The following is a 23,940-nucleotide window of genomic DNA, read 5'->3' on the forward strand; positions in this document are numbered from 1 at the left end:
CGGATAAAAGGCACTCAAAACATCGTTACAAAGTCCATCTCACCACAGTGACTCTACAATAATCTTACGATGCGGCGACAATAGTTTTTGTGCGCAAAAAAAATCAAAATAACACCTTTTTCCAACTTGTTACTGCCTTCCGTGTGTGCCTCCACGACGCATGCGCGAGAATATGACGCAGATCCGGCGTTCGGACAGATGACCCAGAAGTGATTTGTTTACAATCAGAGGAAGACGCGCGTATCTCAGCTGTTGGATTCTACATTGATCGTGCTTTAGGTCTCGGCGTAGTGCTCAAAATGGGGCTTAAGTGTGCATTTCATGGAATCCCGAGCCCCGGATCTGCGTCATATTCTCGCGCATGCGTCGTGGAGGCACACGCGGAAGGCAATAACAAGCTGGATAAAGGTGTTATTTTGATTTTTTTTTGCGCACAAAAACTATTGTCGTCGCATCGTAAGATTATTGTAGAGTCACTGTGGTGAGATGGACTTTGTAATGACATTTTAAGTGCCTTTTATCGGTCTTGGGAGTATTAATGTACTGAATGCCAATGGAGGCCTAACTGAAGCCTTTCTCAGCCATCAGCTTTCAACAAAAATATCTTCATTTGTGTTCCGAATATGAACGGAGGTCTTACGGGTCTCGAACGACATAAGGGTGAGTAATTAATGACAGAATTTTCATTTTTGGGTGAACTAACCCTTTAAGTGCGAAAAAACGCAAAAGAAAGCTCTATTCAGTACTCGTGCTGTGGCATCTGAGAGGCACAAAAACCAGACTAAACTGAGCTCTTTCATCATGCTTTTTCAGATTCATCCATATGATTATGCTTCTCTTTCTCCCAGACATTTACATTTTGCAAAAAAAAAAAAAAAAACACTTTTAAAAGAAGAAAAAAAATCATCCACTGACTTGCAAAACTGCTACAGAAACGACTTTTGACTTCGAGGAACTTGATAGAAATTAGGGGTGTAACGGTTCGTGTATTCGTACCGAACGGTTCACGGGGTGAGTTCCAAATGGAATCAGTATTCCCTATTTGATCATCCCTATGTGAGCAGGACACACGTGTACCGTATGTAGCAGTTTGGAATGCACTTGGCAAAGGGAGCGGCGTAAATTCCTCATTATCTTCAGCTGGGATGTTCCGGTGACAACGCAGCACAGTGTCCGTCAGCAGATCAGGGTTGCCAGATATTCACAACAAAACCCGCCCAATCGCTACTCAAAACTAGCCCAAAACAAGCCCAGTCTCATTTCAGTGGGGTTTTTTTGGTAAAAATCTCTTATGGGGGGTAAAATATATGTCTTTTTGGCAGGGTTTCCTGCTGAAATACGCATTCCCGGTGCTAAATATCACACAATTGGGGTCGCTTCAACCTGCGGACATGTATGAACTTGGCAACACTGCAGCAGATGTCGCAGTTTTATCTGCATCATTTTCTTTTTTTTAGCCTAACTGTTGCAAATAAAAATAAACATTTTTTATTTTAAAATGTTTATAAAAATATGCTTTGTAATACTGTATATAAAAAGTAATATAACTCTTAAAAATATGAATTGTATATTTATTTATGCCGGCGCTGCGTTGTCACGGGAACATCCCAGCTGAAGATAATGAGGAAATTACGCCGCTCCCTTTGCCAAGTGCATTCCAAACTGCTACATACGGCACACGCGTGTCCTGCTCACATAGGGATGATCAAATAGGGAATACTGATTCCCGTGTCCTGCTCACATAGGGATGATCAAATAGGGAATACTGATTCCATTTGGAACTCACCCCGTGAACCGTTCGGTACGAATACGCGAACCGTTACACCCCTAATAGAAATGTAGTGGAGTAAAAAGTACGATATTTGTCTTTCAAATGTAGTGAAGTTAAAGTAAAAGTTTCCCTAAAAAATAATACTTTAGTAAAGTACAGATACTCAAAAAGTGTACTTAAGTGCAGTACTCAAGTAAATGTACTTCGTTACTGTCCACCTCTGCACCATACTAATACTGTGTTTGACCCCCTTTCTCCTTCAGAACTGCCTTAATTCTACGTGGCATTGATTCAACAAGGTGCTGAAAGCATTCTTTAGAAATGTTGGCCCATATTGATAGGATAGCATCTTGCAGTTGATGGAGATTTGTGGGATGCACATCCAGGGCACGAAGCTCCCGTTCCACCACATCCCAAAGATGCTCTATTGGGTTGAGATCTGGTGACTGTGGGGGCCATTTTAGTTCAGTGAACTCATTGTCATGTTCAAGAAATCAATTTGAAATGATTCGAGCTTTGTGACATGGTGCATTTTCCTGCTGGAAGTAGCCATCAGACGACGGGGACATGGTTGTCATAAAGGGATGGACATGGTCAGAAACAATGCTCAGGTAGGCCGTGGCATTTAAACGATGCCCAATTGGCACTAAGGGGCCGAAAGTGTGCCAAGAAAACATCCCCCACACCATTACACCACCACCACCAGCCTGCACAGTGGTGCGGATCCATGTTCTCATTCTGTTTACGCCAAATTCTGACTCTACCATCTGAATGTCTCAACAGAAATTGAGACTCATCAGACCAAGCAACATTTTTCCACTCTTCAACTGTCCAATTTTGGTGAGCTCGTGCAAATTGTAGCCTCTTTTTCCTATTTGTAGTGGAGATGAGTGGTACCCGGTGGGGTCTTCTGCTGTTGTAGCCCATCCGCCTCAAGGTTGTGCGTGTTGTGGCTTCACAAATGCTTTGCTGCATAACTTGGTTGTAACGAGTGGTTATTTCGGTCAAAGTTGCTCTTCTATCAGCTTGAATCAGTCGACCCATTCTCCTCTGACCTCTAGCATCAACAAGGCATTTTCGCCCACAGGACTGCCACATACTGGATGTTTTTCCCTTTTCACACCATTCTTTGTAAACCCTAGAAATGGTTGTGCGTGAAAATCCCAGTAACTGAGCAGATTGTGCAATACTCAGACCGCCCGTCTGGCACCAACAACCATGCCACGCTCAAAATTGCTCTTTCCAATTCTGACATTCAGTTTGGAGTTCAGGAGATTGTCTGGACCACACCCCTTATCTGGACCAGTGCAATTATTAGATAATTGCATTAATGAGAAATTGAACAGGTGTTCCTAATAATCCTTTAGGTGAGTGTATATTATTAGATGATTAGATGATATTAAGTGAATACATAAGGTTGCCTTTTTAAAGAAGTGAAAGTTCTTAAAAAAATTAATAAAAAAGTTGTACAAGTTTAAGTTTACTGTAAAACAAATGCACTGTACTAAACAATTTTTATTTTATACAAAATATTTTGCAAAATAATTCTCACTCTAAAATTGCAATAAAATCAAAGGCACATGTCCAACCAAGTTGTGTTCCAAAGTTGATATTACAAAAATTTAAGTTCCTATGAGATTTTGTGTAGGCGCTACACTAAAAATAGCCCATATTTATACATATACATATAGTTAATAGCAGTTACTACAATGTTAATATTGCATTACTCATTTGTTCCAGTGTAATTATTCATTAATGGCAGAACAGTATTTACCATTTTGACACACATTATCAGTAGAAAAAAAATGAAATAACCCATGAAATTATTATGCAATCATTTAAGATATTTCTCCTTATATAGAGCCTTTTTGACATAAAGGGCCCTATCATACACCTGGTGCAATGCGGCGCCAAGTGCGACGCAAGTGTTTTTTGCTAGTTTCAGCCTGACACAGTTTGACGTCCAGCACCATGTTGTTTAAATTGCAAATGCATTTGCTCGCCCATGGGCGTGCTGGTCTAAAAAAACAAGGTGTGTTCAGGCGCATTATTGGCGGGCTGATATTTTGAGGCAACTGAAAACGACTGCGCCATTGACCAACAAAAACCTGGTCTAAAGTCAATAGCGCAATTTTTATTTTTTTTTATTTAAAGAGCGCTAGTAATATGCGCCTATAGGTGGGTGCACTGTACACAATGCACGTACACTGTTTATTACTATATGCTCATATTGACCTTTTAACCGCTAACCGAAAGTAAGAACTTAACCGATTAATAATATCAGTTAAATGGTTTAAATGCTTTGTTTATTTGTTTGCTGCCTGCACGTATGTTCTTCTCGCCGACTTTACCTGATGGTTGATAGAGCAATTACCCCGAGTGGCCCTCTGTCGTTTCAAAGAATAGCACAACGGCGAGCTGTGCGCACACGGTCAGCGGAGGCTCGTGCTGCGGAGACATACGAAAGTATAAACAACAAGGCTTGAGAGGGTGTTTTCTGCCGCGGGTTTAACTGTCAACAGGCTGCGCTCCAGACTAACCCACATCACTTTGACATGTAACTTTAAAAAAATAAATAAAAACCATACAAGGTGCGGACTGAGGTAGGCCTGCTATTTTTATTTGACAAAAAAACTATTCCAGTTCTTCAAAGCTTCAAAAGGATTCAGTGTATTTTCGTTTTGTCATCTTAATTTGGTAATTACTTAAGTGAAAAATATTTAGTTTAGGCCTATTTATTTTATGCTTTTTATTTATATTTTTTCTGATCTGTATGCTGCTGTTTGCACGGTAAAATAAACGGGTCACAGACACTCGTCCATCGTATTTTTATTTAATGCCAATTCAATATTATAATCTTAGCAGTTAACTGTTAGTAATCGGATAATGAGCAGCGGTTGTCGGTTGGGAAAATTAACCGAAATGAGCATCCCTATTTATTACACAGGGTATCACACAAACTTTTTTAAATATAAAAAATAAAAGGATTCTTCTCTGGAGAAGCGTTCAGTCTTTCCGCTCGCAAATTCCGCCATGTAAATAGCGAATCCGCCATGGTGCAAACACAACTGGCTTTTAAAGGGAATGGGAGATGAGACTCTGATTGGTTTATTGCACGTTACCCCCAAAACACACCCATGACTCATTAAGAGACTAGGGAAAACCCTATTAGACCATGCGCCAGGCGATCTGACCATTTTTCCCGTCATTAAAAAAGCAAAAGTGGATTTGGACACGGCCTATAAGTGCACCTGCGCCATGCGCTTCAGACCATTCTCTTAGATTGTTATAATAAGGCCAAAAGTATTCTTTAAAATTGAGTCAAGAACCCTAGAGCTCTATATACACAGTACGGAAACGGCCCTGGTTAGAGTCACAAATGACCTACGGATGACAGCTGATGCAGGTTCACCATCCCTCCTCATTCTCCTCGATCTGTCTGCTGCATTCGATACAGTGGATCATGGTATACTCCTTAACCGGTTGCATCAAACCACTGGACTCACTGGCACTGCTCTTAACTGGTTTAAATCGTACCTCACTAGCAGAACAGAGTACATTTCACTTGGAAGTGCAAGGTCCCGGCAACACACAGTTACCTGCGGGGTTCCTCAGGGGTCAGTCCTTGGCCCCATTCTCTTCATCATTTACATCATCCCCCTCGGCCATGTCATTAGCCGCTATGGAGTCTCATTTCACTGCTATGCTGATGACACACAACTGTACATGAAATCAGAAACACGCAACTCCATTTCAACAACATCATCTCCGTCTTCAACACTCACCGCCTGTCTGGAGGAGATAAGGATGTGGATGAAGCACAACTTCCTCCAGTTAAACAGCTCTAAAACTGAGGCAATTCTTGTTGGCACTCCACATCAAACCCAGTCTTCCTCCATAACTGGTATAACACTCTCTGGTCATGACGTTCCCCTCTCCACAACTGTCACCAATCTTGGTGTAAAATTTGATCCACAACTCAGCTTTGAAGCCCATATCAAAAACCTCTGCAAAACATCTTTCTACCATCTCAGAAACATTGCAAAACTCCGTCCAACGCTATCCTTAGCAGATGCTGAAAAACTGGTCCACGCCTTTGTCTCCTCCAGACTGGATTACTGTAACGCACTTCTCACCGGGATCCCTAACAAAAGCTTGCAGAGACTGCAGTACGTTCAGAATAGTGCTGCTAGGATCCTGATGAGAGTTCGAAAATACGATCACATCACACCCATTCTCCATTCACTTCACTGGCTTCCTGTTACCGCCAGGATTGACTATAAGGTCTCCCTTCTAACCCACCAGTGCATCTATGGAAATGCCCCCCCCTATCTGAAAGAACTACTCACACCTTCAACTACAACTCGATCAACAAACTCAAACCACCTCCTTCTCCCCAAGACAAAGCTCAGCACTATGGGTGATCGGGCTTTCTGTTCTGCCGCTCCTCGGATTTGGAATGCCCTCCCCGACCATCTGAGGGCACCTCAAACTACTGAGACTTTTAAAAAAGGACTAAAAACATTTCTTTTTAGGAGAACTTATGACTTTTAACCATTCAATCTATTAGTATTTTATCCTTCTTAAATGATCTTAACTGTAGCACTTTGAGATTTGTTCCAAATGTAAAGTGCAGTACAAATAAAATGTATTATTATTATTATTATTATTATTATATAGAACTCCAATGAAACTTTTTTTAGGAGTGAGCTTTGTATGAGGAACAGACTTTTTGAATTCAAATGGTTATTCTCTGAAAACCGGATGTGATTAATTAACAAATCATTCTTTTGTTTGGGATCCTTTAACTGTATCAATTCTCAAATTCTGTGAGAATGATCTGGTTCTCAATTTCAAATCATTTAACTTATCATTTAACCAAAAGGAAGATTATCAGTGTCGTCCCCTCTGCTGAAACTACATCCGCAATTTCAGCTGCAGCCTAAAAAAACCTGGCCATGCAAACAAGTGAAAGACATTTGAGAAATATTTCCTGAATGATTTGAATGAAAAAACAACAACAAACAAACGCATAAGGAAAGCACAATAAACTATTATTCATAGATTCAGTTATTTAACCCTTCTCCGGCCTTCATTTGGGAATTACACTCAGGGTCTTTGGGGTCTCCACACACCCCAGGCAACAAAATGTAATTTTGTAACAAAACAATTTGTTTTGTTTTTTTTTAGAACAAATGTAATTTAACTATGTTTATTAATATTTTTACTCAACATCTGTGAAGTTTTTGGAGTATGTTATTTATAATAATTTTTTATTTAAATAAATAAATTAAATATATATTTTTTTAATGGATTTTCACACAAAATCTGTTTTTTATGTAAAATTCACTTTATAAAAGACCCAAATTTCTAACTTTCATTTGTGGGGATAACATGGATAATTTGACATGGTTTGGTGTGAGATTTTTGCCCATCTTTTGAAAAAATACAGTTTACAAAAAAATAAAATGGACTTTTACCAGTAAATGGCTGCAGAGCTCCGCTATTTGCTATGTGCTATTTGACTGACTGAAAGACATCTTTTCACAAGTATTTTCCAGTTGGATTCATATCTAAATGTTATGAAATCACATTTATAACAATTAAAATTAGTTTAGCATTTTTTTTACTGAAATTTTTTTTTTTTCAATGATGTTCCATTATGATTAGAATCAAACCTGAACAAGAGAAAAGTTGGAGTCTTTAGAGTTTATCATTTATTTCAAACATCTGATTTTCTTATAATTCTACAAATTTAATCTACACTTCAGTTACTAACTGTACCAGAACAAAAATGACCAGAAATGAACAGTTATATTACATATTGAGTAAAAAATACACAACATGAACATCAAAATGTAATGAACTGAACAGCAATAACAAGCAATAACAAATGTATTCCTGTGTGTGTGTGTGTGTGTGTGTGTGTGTGTGTGTGTGTGTGTGTGTGTGTGTGTGTGTGTGTGTGTGTGTGTGTGTGTGTGTGTGTGTGTGTGTGTGTGTGTGTGTGTGTGTGTGTGTGTGTGTGTGTGTGTGTGTGTGTGTGTGTGTGTGTGTGTGTGTGTGAGCATGATCATTTTGCATTGTGGATGTTTTATGCATTGTTGGATTTCTGTATGCATTTTCTGTGTTGTTTCTGTTTTTGAGGATGTATTTTGTCCATTTTCTAAGCGACCCTGAGTGTGACTTTTTTTGTCACACGAACATAAAAACAGATATCAATCCAATTATTTTTTTTATTTGTAGATCTAGAGAGTGTTGACCACCATACAAAGTCTGATGCCATTTGGACAAAGGGAACTTTTTTATTTTTTATTTGAGCAAACGTCCTTTGGGGTCAGAAAAGACCCCGAAGACCGCAGAAGGGTTAAAATGAAGGGAAAATAGTTAGTAAAATAAAGCCACATTTATTTTGAATTGGTAACCACAGCTAGTGTTACTGAATCATTGTCACTAAGTTTAATGTATCATTTACTTACAGTTTTTATTTCTTTATTTGAGATTTTGCATTTATCCACATGTTAACAAAAGAATGAAAAGACTTATTTTTGAGATGTGTTGTTAGTGTTCCGAGATGATACATTTATAAATACTGACATTAAAACATTTAAAGACATCTCCATTTGTAAAATTAGAGAGTCATGAAATGCATTAACATGTAAAGTAGTTGTGTGATTTCTTTTTACGGAAAAAATGGTACTTTATATGTACTACTGACATACTGTATGTGCTGAAAATAATTGAAATACAAGTGGAAAGTTTACAAATGGTGAATGTCATATTTGCATGTATATTTAGTTAAAAGTAAAGTAAACAGTAGAATGCATTATTACCTTCATTGTATTTATATTATTTACTGTACACAATGTGTAATTCAGTTGTTGCATTGTGTATCACGTAATGATGGTTAGGTTATGCGAAGTAATGCCGCTGAAGACTTGAGCATCATCGAACAGTAACCACACCTCTGCAAAGCCAGTATATAATAATCTCACACTGTCCATCTCACACCCTTCAGCTGGATCATGGCACTGCAAATCATCACTGTGGTTCTTTTCTCTGTGTTTTTCTCCGAAGGTAAGTCATACAGGATTTATTTTCATGTGTCCTTTGCTTTTATAGGCATAACTTTATTTAAAGCTTTGCTGATAAATTAACTTTTATTAGATTTATGTGAGGCTTTTGCACACATTTATTTAAAAAAGAAGAAATGTTTTAAAAGGCTTTATATGCATGCTATGAATATCCCTCATTGTCTTCTCATTGACTTTCAGCACTGACACTGATGTGTTACAACTGTACCACAGTTCCACCTGCAACAACATGCACAGCAACGGATACCTGTCCTGCAGACTCACAGTGCAGTTCCGTGACCACATACTGTAAGAATAACATGATTATGAAACGTGTGCATTTGGTTAGGAATGTTATTGACTGGGTTTGCTAGTGAATCTTTATTATTTGTAATGTTGTTGATTGTAGATGGCAGTAACTCTCCTGTCAGTGTGAAGAAATGTGCTAGTTCTCCCGCGTGTGTTACTTCGAGCATAAGTCTTGGATGGGCCGGCATGTCCTCCCAGTGCTGTTCTTCAGATCTCTGCAACCCTGATACAGGTAATACAGACTTGAAAGTAAACGAAACAGAACACTGTGATGTTTCCCATTATTATTTCTTAATTACATTACATTTTTGAAAAGGTCTGTTTTATCATAAATTGACATTTATTCCTAATAATGGTACTGTGAACTTTTAGTTACTATTTTGAATCAATGTGTACATTAATTAAAAGTTCACCCAATAATGAAAATGTAGTCATTGTTTTCTATCCTCCATGTAATAGAAAATGATAATTTAATTTAAAGAATATACTAGCCATTTTTCTCAATGCAATTGCCATGAATGGAGGTTTCAAACTTCAAAAAGGGCACAGAATCACCATAAAAGTGGCCCATACAAATTGTATGTCATTATTCACTGATAATCTTCATTTATAGTGTGTCAATGATTTGAAATTGAGAACCGGTTCATTCTGACTGCTTTTGTGAACTAGATCAACTGAATCAGGGAAGATATCTTCCTCAAAAGAATGATTTATTTCTGAATCATATGTTCTTTTTTCTGGGAGTAACTGTTTAAATAAGTATGTTCATCATACATAGCTATTGTATGAAGATATAAATACAACGCACAAACCCTATGGATCACATTTATGATACTTGTGGTGTTTTGGGTCTTTTTGAAAGTCTCTGACAAAGATGCTAAGGCTTTTTAAGGTTCAAATGTCTCTGCTTTTCTTTATAGCTTCGGACTCAGTGAAAAATTTGACGTGTTTCACCTGCAATGGCGCAAACTGCACAACCACACAGAAATGTAAAGGTGTTGAGAACCGGTGCATCACTGCAAAAGGTGATTAATGGACAATCACTTATTAAAATCTAAAGTAATAATCTACTACAGACCGAATAGCTGTTTCCTAATGTGAACGAATAACAGTTCTTGAATCATTTCTACTTAAAGCTTTCCACCAAATCCATTTCCTCTTCTCTTTTTTTCACAGTAAATGTCAACAAAACCGTTTTGAAAGGATGTGCAAGCGAACACTTCTGTAAGAACGGCACTGAATTATGGACTTTGATCAGTATGTTGAACATAGAATGGATCAGTTTAGTATCCTCCGTGTCTTGTTGTGAAGCAAACCTGTGTAATAATGCCCAGAGTATGACACTGGGACATGTGCTGCTGTTTGTTCCAATACTTCCCCTCCTTTTTTACATCTGAGATCTGTTTGAGCTTTTCTTATTAGTTTCAAGCTTTTCTGATTAATTGAGGGTAATTTATTTGTTTAAAATGACCGCCTGTCTAATAACAAGCATACTGTTGTATTTCTATTAATGCGTCATGCAAATTAATACAATAAATATAACAATAGGATTACTTTATTAGCAGTCTTATTAAGCACTAAAATTCATGAATAGTCAAAATCCTTTGCTATGTTCTTGTCAATGTGCAGAGCGATTAGAACGATAGAAGAGTAACAGTGATTGATAATTTCATATTGATGAAAGTTGAATTATAGCACTTTCACTGTTACGTGAGCCTCCGTTCACTTTAGGTGAGCTATGTATATTTGTACACTAGTAGTATTTTTAAGATGATAAATACCGGTATACTTCTTTCAATGGATTGCAGTTTGTGGACAGAAGAAGAGATCATATGACATTAGAGTTGTGATTGTGATTTTTAAGCGTTACTTTACTGATGATAATGTAATGATAATGAATGTCAAGTTGAGTGTGCAAGCCCCTTTATATTCTATTATATTATAAAATCCTATGTCCAAGGACGTGTTTAATTATCATAGCGGTGTGTCTATGTGAATATTCTGTGTATTTGGATTTGTGTTTTGTTCTCTACCCTCTTTCTCTCTCCCTTGTAATGGAGGTCCTCTGATTGATCTGCTGAATTCAACGAGTTGATGCCTGAGGCACATGGATGGTGTAAGGGAGTAGTAGAGATATAAGCAGCATTGGATCTGTGGAGAAGAGAGAGAGAGACTTCCTTTCACAAGGTTGAATTCTTCCTCCTGCTTCCCAGTATCATGTGCTGATTTATTTTGTTGAGTTGGTTATGAGTAAGTGAGCTCAGGATTTTGTGAGGAAGTGCTTCTTATCACAATTAGAAGTACATTTGTTGATCATGATTGGATTTCCCTTTATATCCCACTTATGTTGTAGGTAGCTTGTTTGTTCAGTATCTTTATTTCTTTCTTGATTGGGGAATGTATAGGGGAGGCTACCATTTTTATACCATTTTCTCCTGTTTACGGGTATGGAGAGGGAACGGTTATATCATTTATTATTTTCCAGGTGTGTTAGTTATTTTAAGTATTGTTTGTTATTTTGGCAGGGCTCTCCCCTGAAGCTATTGTCACCTATTTCCATTATTATTCTCTTATTTATCTTATGGTTATTGTTACTTTTGTGACTGTTAACTTTCTTTATCATTTCAAATTAAAAGTTATTCTTCTTGAGTTGTTGGCTGTGTTGTTGATTTTGGGAGTTTGGATTATCCTGGTTCTCTCTCCAAGGTTTTCTTTTTCTTTCTTTCTTTTTAATTTTTCTTCACTTTGTTACTGACTCCCCAACCCTAGACAGAGTTTTATGTTATATAATATAATATAATATAATATAATATAATATAATATAATATAATATAATATAATATAATATAATATAATATAATATAATATAATATAATATAATATAATATAATATAATATAATAGTTTCAGATAAATCATACATAACCATAACATAGTATTTTTTTTGTGAAACAAAACAATAGAACAATTAAACGGCATTATATGAGGCAAAGGACTTTTTAAATATAATTTGGTATGGTCTGGCATACATATTAACAATGTGTAAAATTCACACCAGCAATTAATCTCTGGATTTAGGAAAAAAGCCTGTTACTTATTCATTATGATGTTTTTGAATGTAAAAACCATGCGAATGTCATAAGTTGACCTCAGAGTATAATGAGGGGTCAGAGCATGACTACTTTAAGATCAATTTTGGTACTTTCACTGTAACACATTACTCTATTTGGACAGTGTGTGTGAGATGTTTTTATTATATTCATCAAATAAATAATATTTGAATACCTGACTTATGAATATTAATTAAATCACGTTACTGGAAGGTTACCAATGGATGTCTGCATGGCATAAATAATGTATGGTTGACTTCATACAGCACTGCATGCCGGTTTGAAATTTTGTGAGAAACAATATTTTAAGATTAGTAATCAAGCACAAAATACCCTCTGCATGTTTGTCTAAGTACATTTCACAAACAAATGTAGAAGCATTTAAATACAACCACAACTTGAGAAATTAATCCACATTATAAAATATGTTTTCGAGCTTTTCATCAATTTTGATTCCTGCCTGGCATACATAATTCTGCACATATGATTTGATGAGTTATGCAGAATTGATTGGTAAAGAGTTTCTCTGTCATAAGAGTTGAACACTTTGTATGCCAAAAAGCTGTTTTTATTCTCTTGATAATTATTAACAATGTGACCTAGTGTAAGTTCACACCAGCAATTCAACTCTGAATTTAGGATTTAAAGCAGCACTAGGTAACTTTTGCTCTCGGGCTCCCCCTACAGTTGTGAAACAGTATTGTCCTCTACTACTGTCGTAAACTGTCATTCTACATCAGCGGATGCATCGCACGTGCATTTGTTGACATGACAACCATGATAGCCCTGAACACTGCAGCAGGAGTTCACATGCAGGTGTTCTGCTTGCGTCGCGTGTGAAATGTCTTCATCCCAGGTACAGTGGCATATGTTTCAGCATGTCGTATGAATATAATTTCATGGGTTTTATTTTTTTTCAAACGCCAAATGATCGCGATGCTCACGTTTACAAGCCAGCGTCATTATAGTAGCCTAGTCTATTGGTTCCCGTTTTACAGAATCTATATGATACTTCAGTTCAATGTTTGAGTGGTAGGTAATAACCATATATCGTCAATATTATAATATCAAGCTACCCTAGATGAATCTGCAAATTTGAAAAATCGATTTGCATTATAGCTTGAGGAAAGACAAATAAACCAATATCACAGACATGTTAGGTATCCTAAAATATGATTTTGTATGTATTACGTATTTTCTTGCAAGAATGTAGCCCCTCCTCCTCCAGCTCACGCCAACGAGCAAACGCTGGCCCAATGTTGAGCCTCCTCCTGCCTTTAATCCGATCACTTTCGCGTTTCCTCTTTTTGCTTTCCTCCGACAAAACCTTTGCTTTCTTATTTTTCTGTGCTGCTTCGGCCATGACTATAACATTTGGCAAACAAATGATAGTTTGGCTCACACGTCCGAATTTAAGGAAGTGGGGGTGGTGGTGGAAGTTACGTATATGCTGTAAAGCAGTCGAATTTTGTAGTTCTTTTTTTTTCTCGGGTTACTACCCGAAACCCGAAGTTTAAAAGTACGATTAAAAACGATACAGACCCCGTCAGGCTATGGCAGACGTGTCATTCAACCTATTGTAAGTCGATGTATCATCACAAGAGTTTTGAAAATATATTATGAAGGTTGAAAAGTTACCTAGTGCTGCTTTAAGATCAAGTTTGCTACTGTCAAGTAAACACTAGCTGTATGTAGATGCAGGGCCGTGCACAGACCTTTTGAGGGGCATGTGCTGAAACTGAAAAAGGGCACCCCCTCTGTTCACCCGCCCCTAAAGGCCTTTGCACACTGAGTCCGAAATTTCCGCATGCGTTTTTTCGTATTCGTGATCCGAAAAATTCGTCACGCACAGAGACCTTGCACACTGAGTCCGATGCGTATTAATGAATGCGTTACAGAAAAAAACGCAAAACAACACAAAATGCCGTCTTCCACCTGCTTATCAAGGAGCTGCGGATTATCCAGACCGATTCAAAGTTGAATGTCAGTGGCTCCGTTTGATGCTTTGCTAGCGATACTGGAGCCACATATTAAAAAGAAGACCACCAATTACCAATCCTGAACAGAGACTGAAAGTATGTCTAGGATCCGCGCGCACGCACACACACACACACACACACACACACACACACACACACACACACACACACACACACACACACGGTTTACAGGGAATTGGTGTGCTATAATTATAGCTGTGATATTGTAGTATTTTTGATACAATAATATTTGTATATTTAATTGTAGGTATCTGAGGAGCACTGGCGATTCATTCACCAGCATTGTCAGCAGTTTTAGGTTGGGCATCAGCACTGTAGATGGGAAAATGGATGCGAAAAACGCAAAAAAATCGAACCTGTTCCGATTTTTTTTTTGACGGACGAAAGTTTCGGAGGCTTTCGGAGGCAAGCGTGATTGACATAACGTGAGGTCGAATTTATTTTTTGACGTGCGAAAATTTCGCATGGGAATTTCGGACTCAGTGTGCAAAGGCCTTAACACTTTATTATCAAACACACATGACATGCTTTATTTACATTTTTTGAAGATTTTCAATATTTTTATTGGGGGGAAAAATGCCTTTTTGAATTTCTGTGTGATGGGAAAATTAAGTAGAGCAAGTTCGGCAAAACGCGGATTCGAACCGTGATCAATTTGCGTCAAAACTAAAACAAGCCATGCGCTTTACCCCTGTACTATCACAGATATAATTTACATGGTGTCTTCTGCAATTCTGACTGACCCAACCAGACCTTCTGTGAAAAAGACGGCCTATTTGCACTTAATGTAACGACAACATTACTGTAACCATGTTTTACTACACATGGGAAAACGAGAGAGTATAGAGATTAAAAAATTAGAGAATATGTGCATATATCAACAACGTAAATGAATTAAACATGCGACCATGATATTATTACATGTTAACAAATTAATTGTATTAGCAATCATAAATCCAAGAACAAATTTCTACAAAATATATTTGACCTAGATGACGAGGATCACTCAGTCACTTTGTGTAAGTTCCAGTAGGAAACAGCGCGGGCGCTCTTGGCGGTCTATGGGCGCACCTTTGCTTATTTATGATTTTTCGGTGGCAAAAACAAATTAAATGTGGTTGTATTACTTATCAATATATTATTAACATTTTACAAAAGTCAAACTCAAATGCACTTACCAAAACTATTGATTTATTGAAGCAGGAACAAAAAACACTACCACCAAAAAAAGGGCACTTCGGAGTGTAAGGGCAAAAAGGGCATGTGCTCTGACCAGGTTGAGCCCTACCTGTGCACGTGCCTGTGTAGATGTAAACCTAACCCAACAAATAATAAATCATGGTCTTATTGTTTTTAATAAATCTCTGATAGTAATGAACACTTTCAGTTGTGTGTTCTCACAACCACTACTGATTTACGCTACTCTATTTGGACGGTGTGTGTGTGAAAGATTTATTATATTCATCAAATGAGTCATTTTGAATCCTACTATGGCGAAAACCGGCATATTAATATTAATTAGATCACGTGACGAATGCTACCAATAGACGTCTGCATGGCGTAAATAATATTAATGAGCAATGCCGTCACCATAGTAGTAGTTCATTCCCGTATGCTGGTGGGCGGGGCCTATCAGCTCCAGTCAGTGGCGCTCGTGCTTCAAACGAAACAAGAAGTCTCGCAGAACACCAAGGCAGCTCTCTAATGATGTGTTTTTAACTTTTCTTATCATCTGGTTTTATGTATAAACGAAAGTGACTATACTAAGTTAATATTTTTGGGAAGTTGTTTCCTTTCTTTCATTGTTTTCACTCGTGGAAGTGTCTACATGTTTAGAGCATTATTGGAAATGCAGTTATTGAACTGTTATTCACCGGGATATCATCACTAACAGGTGAGTGTGTTCTTATTGCTATTTTATCCTAAACTTGATTTAAATATTATTTAATAAATAAATAGTCTTGTAAAAAATCATTGTCAATTTTGTCACTAATAATGATTAGCCTTTACAAATGGCAATAGAGACAGTGCATCACAGATACGTTTTGTTTATTTATTAATAAACGTTTTAATATCACAAAAATTCCCAAGCATCCTTCACTTTGAATAAGCAGCCTGCATTTAAGATATTCTACAAGCTTTGGGACCCTGTTAGATTTATATTTTGTCAATTGAAATACAAATAATCAGAATAACATTTATCTGAGACTAGTACACTGCACATAGTGCACTCATTTTTAGAGAAATGTCAGCAAGTATGCAAGCCTGAATCCAATATTTATGATAATAACATAGTAGAGTAACGTTACTTGGCTTGACTGCAATCTTGCACAAGAAGTTGATAAGTCTATATGAATTTTTCTGCCCTAACTATGCGTTATTATATGGTGATTATTTGCATTAAGTATTCCTTTTCAATCAAAAGAGACCTTTGAGTCATTTCTGGGTCACTACCCACCGGTTGAGGTCTGTTCTAAATAAAACCCATTCCATTTTCCATCGTTTCCCCAAAGATGAATAAATTCTATACATGTAATGCATTCAGTGCCGCGGTGCAAATGCTGTGGCACGATTTTGAAAAGTAATTAGTTCATTTGTTACTTTAAAAGGTGCTTGACTGAAAAGCACAACAGTCTATTTGCAACTTTTGCTAAAAAATAGCACGTCTAGGTTGTGACAAGAATGTCAATTAGAGAGGCCCTCAGTGCAGAACATGGTGATGAGTTCTGTTAATCAATAACCCAGAGGAGAACCAAGAAATATTACACAGAACATTCTGTTATCTCAGAGTTATATAGAGCAAAATAACTATTTTTACATTTAATAATTCTCTCAATTGCAGAGACATGACTTGGCGCAGACAGACATGAATGCGCAAAACCTCTGTTAGTGTTTGCAGAATTATTTGCGGTCTTTGAAATGGTTTCCCTCCCTTTATGTAATCGAATTATAATTTAGAATCAGAAACCTTTAGTTCATGACAGTAGGATCACTTAGTAATTACTTTTCCAATATGAAGTTAGGCTGGTGTGTTTTGTTTTTTACAAGATATGGAGATGACTAAATGATGACAGAATGGTCATTTTTGTCTCAGCAATTGATGAAGCTTCTTTTGCAATTGTTCTTTTCTCAGGGCTTCCTGTTCTCAGGATGTGTTCATTGACCGATGCCTGCTGGAGGTAACCGAAACACACTACAGCCATTTTTTTCACCCTGGCGTGGACATGGTCCATTGGGCCACTCATCTGGTGACATGTGTCTGGATACAGGCTGTAATGTCTACTGCATTAGACACTTGTCCCCCAACGGCCCCCCTCGCTGTGGACTTCTCGGTGCCGTACGCCATGACTTACTTTCAGACCCGCAATCCCATCCAGAACATAGTTACCAATGACCTTTTCCAAGAGATCTATGTGGCCTCTCAGAACGTCATTGAGGCGGTGAACATCACTCTAGGGAAACTGTGGGAACTCCGTACGGGACCTGTGGCCAGCCCGGAGTGCGAGATATGCGATTTTTGTGATATCGCAGGAGATCCCTTCCATGAGGACACAGACAATGAGGTGCTGCTTCTAGACACGTTCCTGATGTACTTGTATTCGTGTGGAAGTTCCCAGTATGGAGTTTGCTATTTCCATCAACTCCATGAAAATGGGAAGCCTCCTGGGCCTTCAAGGTGTTTATTCCGGAAGCAGTTCAACTCCCCGCAGTTCTGTCCGGATTGCATCGCTAGTCCTTTGGGAACTAAAGTCTCGATGGTGGAAGAGGGTCAAACGGTGTACTTCTTTGTCGCGGCAACGGTGAACAGCAGCGTGACTCAAAAATACGGTCGCATGTCCATTTCCGTACGCCGACCGGTTGCAACCGAGGATGGTTTTTACACCGATGTCAGAGGCTTGACCGTTTTGCCTTCTCTACGGCAGACGTACAGCATTGAGTACATCTACAGCTTCTACACGCAGGACTTTGTCTACTTCGTGTCTGTCCAACGAGAGAGAACCGACTTGGACTCTTCGCCCTTTCAGACGAGACTAGGCCGTCTACCACGCCACGAGTGGGAGATGCGACGGTACCGCGAAATTGTCTTAGAATGTCGCTTTGAACCCAAGCGGCGAAGGAGAAGCAACGTCAGCGAACCTTTCAAAGACGTGGTCTACAACGTGGTTCAAGCGGCCCACTTTGGGAAGGCTGGACGGGAGCTCGCCGATGAGCTGGGTGCTGAAGAAGAGGATGATATCTTATATGGTGTGTTCGCTGTAACTGATGACTCGGGTGTTCCTGAACCTGACTCGGCTCTTTGTGCGTTTCCGATGGATACAGTAAACACAGCAATAGATGATGGGGTGGAAGACTGTTGCAAGTCGGGACCAGAGCAGCTTTCCAGAGGCCTTTGCCATTTTCAGCCCTGTGAGAGCTGCCCACACGAGGTTGGTGCATTTCTGCTTATTATTTACCCATTTGTTTTTGTTCCCAACAATCTGTTGCATATTTGGTACGATTTTGAACCTTTTGCAGACAAATATTCCTGGTTAAAAAAATTTTTTTTTGGATTTTGTTAATATTTTTTTCTGTAGAAAGACAAACATAAATGGTGATGAAAGCCAAAATATTAAATGTCACAGATGTATATTTACTGAGTAATCCACTATACTGAGAGAAAAATTACAATTTTCACCTGAGACCAATTTACAGGGGTGTAAAAATGACTTTAGAAAGATGGCAGCATCAATTTTTACACAGAGATTGGTAGGTCTATTAGTAAAATCTGTTGGTGTTAGCAATCTTTGTTGCATTTTATGCCAATGGTGACAGTTCAGAATTGGAAAAAAGCACTTCTTGCGTTTTTTTGCCTCAAGTTTGCATGCATGTAACTCGAGAAGTATTAAAGATCTCTTAATATCCTTTTAGATTCTGGTTCTTATCTAACTTTCCTTTTGGTATCTTAATTTTAAGGCCCTATATGGTTCAATCCCAGAGACAAGGCCATAACCATGTCTTGAACATTGGGGGGGGACCAATTTTTTATTATTTTTATAAAGCATAAAGAAACAGAACAGTGAAGGAAAGTATAGGTATAATTCTAGTTGGGAAATAATCCTTTTGGGACTATTTGCAAACAATATTTCCATGAATTTGCATCATTATATTATATATATACATATTTAATTACATATATTATTAGTCCCGAGATTCTTCGCATTAGTGAATAAATACATATATCTGCTGTTAACATACGAGTTCCCAAGTGGTCTGCTGGTAGAATTTTTGTAAACCGTGTCAAAGGTTCCGGTTTGTAATCCGCCCTCATATAGTTTTTTTTTTTCCTCCAATGAAATCAAAGCCGTTCATCAATGATTGTATATTAAGATCATGGACACGTTTGTGTGCATTTTGTTTTGTGATTTCACCGGAAAAAATAGAGTCTCTATCCGCAACGGCATTAAGCGATAGATTGACGCACTCGTCTGTGTGAAGACTGTGCACGAGCCAAAAGAGAACGCAAACCCCGCCTACTTTGATTTGATTGGCCATTTTAATCATTTTGACATTGACGAGCGCTGTTAGACCACTGAGGCAAACCAGACTAAAATGTAACTTTTAAACCTTTTTGTCATCCTAACAACAACAACATACTTTTATGTTGTGATACTTTTCTCTTTTAAAGAAGAATACACTCTAAAAAAAAAAAGGTTCTATATTGCACCAAAAATGGTTCTTGGCTCGTAATCATAGGGGAACCTTTTTTAGTGCTATATAGCACCAATTTTGGTGCTTCAGTGGTTCTTCAGCGGTTCTTCAGAGGTTCTTCAGCGGTTCTTCAGAGGTTCTTCACCGGTTCTTTGACTAAGGTGCTATATAGCACCTCTGAAGAACCGCTGAAGAACCACTGAAGCACCAAAATTGGTGCTATATAGCACTAAAAAAGGTTCCCCTATGATTACGAGCCTTTTTTTTTAGAGTGTATCTACAGATAATGAACAGATCATGTTGAACCTAGAAATGTATCCCGTGTTTTTCTATCAACACAATTATGCGCTGTGACCCAACTGCAGTTTTATCGAAAGCATCCACGACCTGCTGTCGATTATCACAGAAAACAATCCTTGACTTATTTCAAAGGAAAAATGCAATTAAGCACCACGAATAAACATTTAAAATATGCAAATGCCACACTGTTTAGAATGTTTAACTTTAGCACATGACATTAATTGTGGTTTTGAAGAATTGGCTGGTGGACTGCATTTCTCATCCATCATTGCTTTCCATATGTGGGCTTTTTTCCCCTCTGTCTGTCATTTGTCATGTTATTGTTTTACCTTGAGACTTGTAAAATGGTTTGAGTGACCACAGTCTGGGTCATAAGCCACTTGTATATTCAGTCTCATGTCTTTGTGTTTGTTAGGATTTCAACTTATAGAGAGTAACAGTGGCACTGAAAATGCACTACATTGATAAAACATTAACTGTATGTTCCATGAAACCATGTAAAAATCCTTTTGTAACCATTTACACTGAGGTTCAGAGATGCAATCTGTTTTTCAAGCACTATTAAGGTTTTTTTTTCTTTATCTTATGTTTGCGCTTGTGGCACACAAAATACAAATTTTTTTTTTGTTAATGCAGGAATTAAAAGCAACTATTGTAAATCCAATAGAATTCTTAGGAATAACACAGTTGCTGGAAAGCCCAAAAAAGAGGATTTCTGTCCCTCCATTGACTATGCAACTACCACTTTCACACTTCAAAAAGTTCATAAAGAGATCATGAAACTAATCCATATGAATTGAGTGGTTTAGTCAAAATTTTATGAAGAGATACAATCGCTTTATATAATGAACAGATTGAATTTAGGCAGAAGCTCAACTGTACTTGCTTCATGCACAAGAACGAACCTCAACGGTTCTTGTGGAAGATCAAACGCACAACACACGAGAATGAACCTCATTGATTCTCGCACATCAAGCAAGCATGCATGAGCTTCCGTTTACCACAACTGTTGTGTGCATTGAAGGTTTAAATGTGCATCAAAGATTAAAATAAAAGACTATATTTCAGATAGTCAAAGATAGTTAAAAGGTTTATGAGGTTGATATTGCATTATAGTCACTGTTTTTTTTTGGGCTGTGCTTATTGTGAGTCTGATCATCTGAGACATTACTCATGTCTAGGAAATGATTTAACACTTGACTCAGACTTGCAAAACAGTGACCCATGCTTGGCCTGTTTGCAAAATAACACTTTAAAACCCCCAGTTTTTAGGTTTTTGGTGTTCATCATTTTGAGTTTTATCATAAATTTGAAAATATGAAAAGATGCTTAAGTAGTCTGTGCTTTGCTTTGTGTGTGTTTAAATAATAATAATTATTTTCATTCACAGGATTTGCTGCACGGTCTCTGTTATGTATATTTTATATCCAATCCTGCAATAGCTCTGCTACTGCTAGACTATCTAACATCTGTTAAATAACTCAAATCTAATGTTCCCCTTGTACAATCTCAGCCACTTACAGGATATGCTACACTCAAAAAAAAAAAAAGGTTCTATATGGCACCAAAAACGGTTCTTGGCTCGTAATCATAGGGGAACCTTTTTAAGTGCTATATAGCACCAATTTTGGTGCTTCAGTGGTTCTTCAGCGGTTCTTTTTTTTAGAGTGTAGCTTCATTTTCTTTCATTATAGAAAGCATTAAAATGTCTGATTTTTGATTTCCTATCCAGGAAGGTTTTTGAACATTTAAAAAAGATAATAGAAAAATGCACTTGTAAGTCAAAGTGTTCTAGTGGAACATTTTCTGCAGATCGAACACTGAGGGTGTCAGAGAATCTTGAAATAAGGCAGGACATTGAGTTCATACTTATGTTAAGTGTTCTAAAACTACCATGAGTATGTGTACTAAGTAGGCTCAAAACAAAGCCATTTTTGCTATTACTTTCAATCAATTAGGCGTCAAGATTATTTTTAGTGGATATATGAAGTCAGATCCCCTCAATTTCCTCTAGGTTTGATATTGACGAAAGTTTTGGGACGCCTGCCTTTACATGCGTGAACTTTAATGACATCCCATTCTTAATCCGTATGGTTTAATATGGAGTTGGCCCATCCTCTTCAGCTATAACAGCTTCAACTGTTCTGGGAAGGCTTTCCACAATGTTTAGGAGTGTGTTTATGGGAATTTTTGACCATTCTTCTGAAGAGCATTTGTGAGGTCAGGCACTGTTGGACGAGAAGGCCTGAGGCCTCGCAGTCTCCGCTCTAATTCATCCCATTCAGGACTCTGTGCAGGCCAGTCAAGTTCCTCTACACCAAACTCGCTCATCCATGTCTTTATGGATCTTGCTTTGTGCACTGGTGTGTAGTCATGTTTAGAGCTGCAACTAACGATTATTTTTTCTGTCGACTAATCTAACGATTATTTTTTCGATTAGTCGACTAATCTAACGATTATTTTTTCGGATTAATCTTATGATTCTTTTTTACTGATTATTGTACTTCAAAGAGGGTAGTGAATTTGTATATTATTTTAACATGAAATCAATGAATGATGACAATATTAATTGTATTTTAGGAAGGGTAGTGTACATAGTAGGCTATGCCATTTTATAAAGAAATATATGAACACAAGAAGCTTTTTAAACATAATATATAATGATACTATTCATCATAAAATGTATACAGACTAGGCCTAATTAGGAAAAGTTGTTTACTATAGTAGTTGAGTATGATTTACTTATTGATTTGTGTCAATAGTAAACGAAAATGCACTTGTATTTATCTGCAAAAGGTTCACATACAGGAGCTTTCAGCATAGTTTTAATATAGTATAACTAGTTGTCTATTTTGAAGATACATGTGCATAAACAACGACTAAAGCTGCCAGAAGTTTTAGCCCAAACTTCAAAGACACATTTAAATGATTAAAGCTAGAGGCATATCTTAACTTTAATGTTACTTTAATCATGCAAACTACCTATATACAGCATGTTATTATGCATATGTGTTTGGGACAGAGCGGAACCAGGTCGCATTAACAGGAGATATATGCAGCCCATAATAAATAAACGCACGAGACGTACTGGGGTCGGAGAAGAACACCGGGAAATGTGACCGTCTGTTGCAATACATGCGCCACGGTTCAGCTGCGCGAGAGAACACTGGCAGCAGGGTTGCCAGGTTTACACAACAAAACCCACCCATTCGTTACTCAAAACTAGTCCAAAACAAGCCCAATCGCGTTTCGGGGAGGTTCTCTGGTAAACATCGCGTTCGGGGGGTTAAATATGTGTGTTTTTTTGCAGGGCTGCCGGCTAAAATTCTCATTCCCGGGGCTAAATATCATATAATTGGGATCGCTTCAACCCGCGGACATGAGACACAGCCCGCGGCAACAGTGTAGAAGTAGCCCAATTCCGCGGAAAAAAACGGGACTTGGCAACACTGACTGGCAGTGTGAAAGCTCCCGCTCTCCACGCGCACAGCACCTGCTCTGCCACCGCGCGCAATGTGAAACCGGCATTACAGAGCGAACAAAGCACAGTTTTACTCGGCTTCTGTTTAAAGTACTCCCACACTTTTGAATGTCGCGGTCTGGCTTCACATGATAAATGATCATTTTCACTATGCCCGGGAGCAGAAGCTGCCATTATTCTAGATCTTCTGTTCCATTCTAGAACGTAAA

At 37.9% G+C, this 23,940-nt stretch overlaps 2 protein-coding genes across 2 annotated transcripts in view; both read left to right on the forward strand.

Moving 5' to 3' along the window:
• Positions 1-8,786: 8,786 nt before the first annotated feature.
• On the forward strand, positions 8,787-11,801 carry LOC307143389 (uncharacterized protein). Its single transcript, XM_079844918.1, has 5 exons — positions 8,787-8,848; positions 9,046-9,153; positions 9,254-9,385; positions 10,074-10,178; positions 10,330-11,801. Exons 1-5 carry the CDS (start codon positions 8,797-8,799, stop codon positions 10,548-10,550), a joined length of 618 nt encoding a protein of 205 aa, XP_079701044.1. The 5' UTR covers positions 8,787-8,796; the 3' UTR covers positions 10,551-11,801.
• A 5,685-nt stretch (positions 11,802-17,486) lies between these two features.
• Positions 17,487-23,940, forward strand: part of mst1rb (macrophage stimulating 1 receptor b) — a gene marked incomplete at both ends in the record, with an annotated part of 28,086 nt that continues 21,632 nt past the window's right edge. The window contains one exon of the mRNA XM_079844799.1: positions 17,487-18,689. Coding sequence (XP_079700925.1) covers positions 17,487-18,689 — 1,203 coding nt within the window. The remainder of the gene's footprint in view (positions 18,690-23,940) is intronic.

This window comes from Gobio gobio, assembly GCF_949357685.1.
Source record: "Gobio gobio genome assembly, chromosome: 19".
Classification (NCBI taxonomy): Eukaryota; Metazoa; Chordata; class Actinopteri; order Cypriniformes; family Gobionidae; genus Gobio; species Gobio gobio.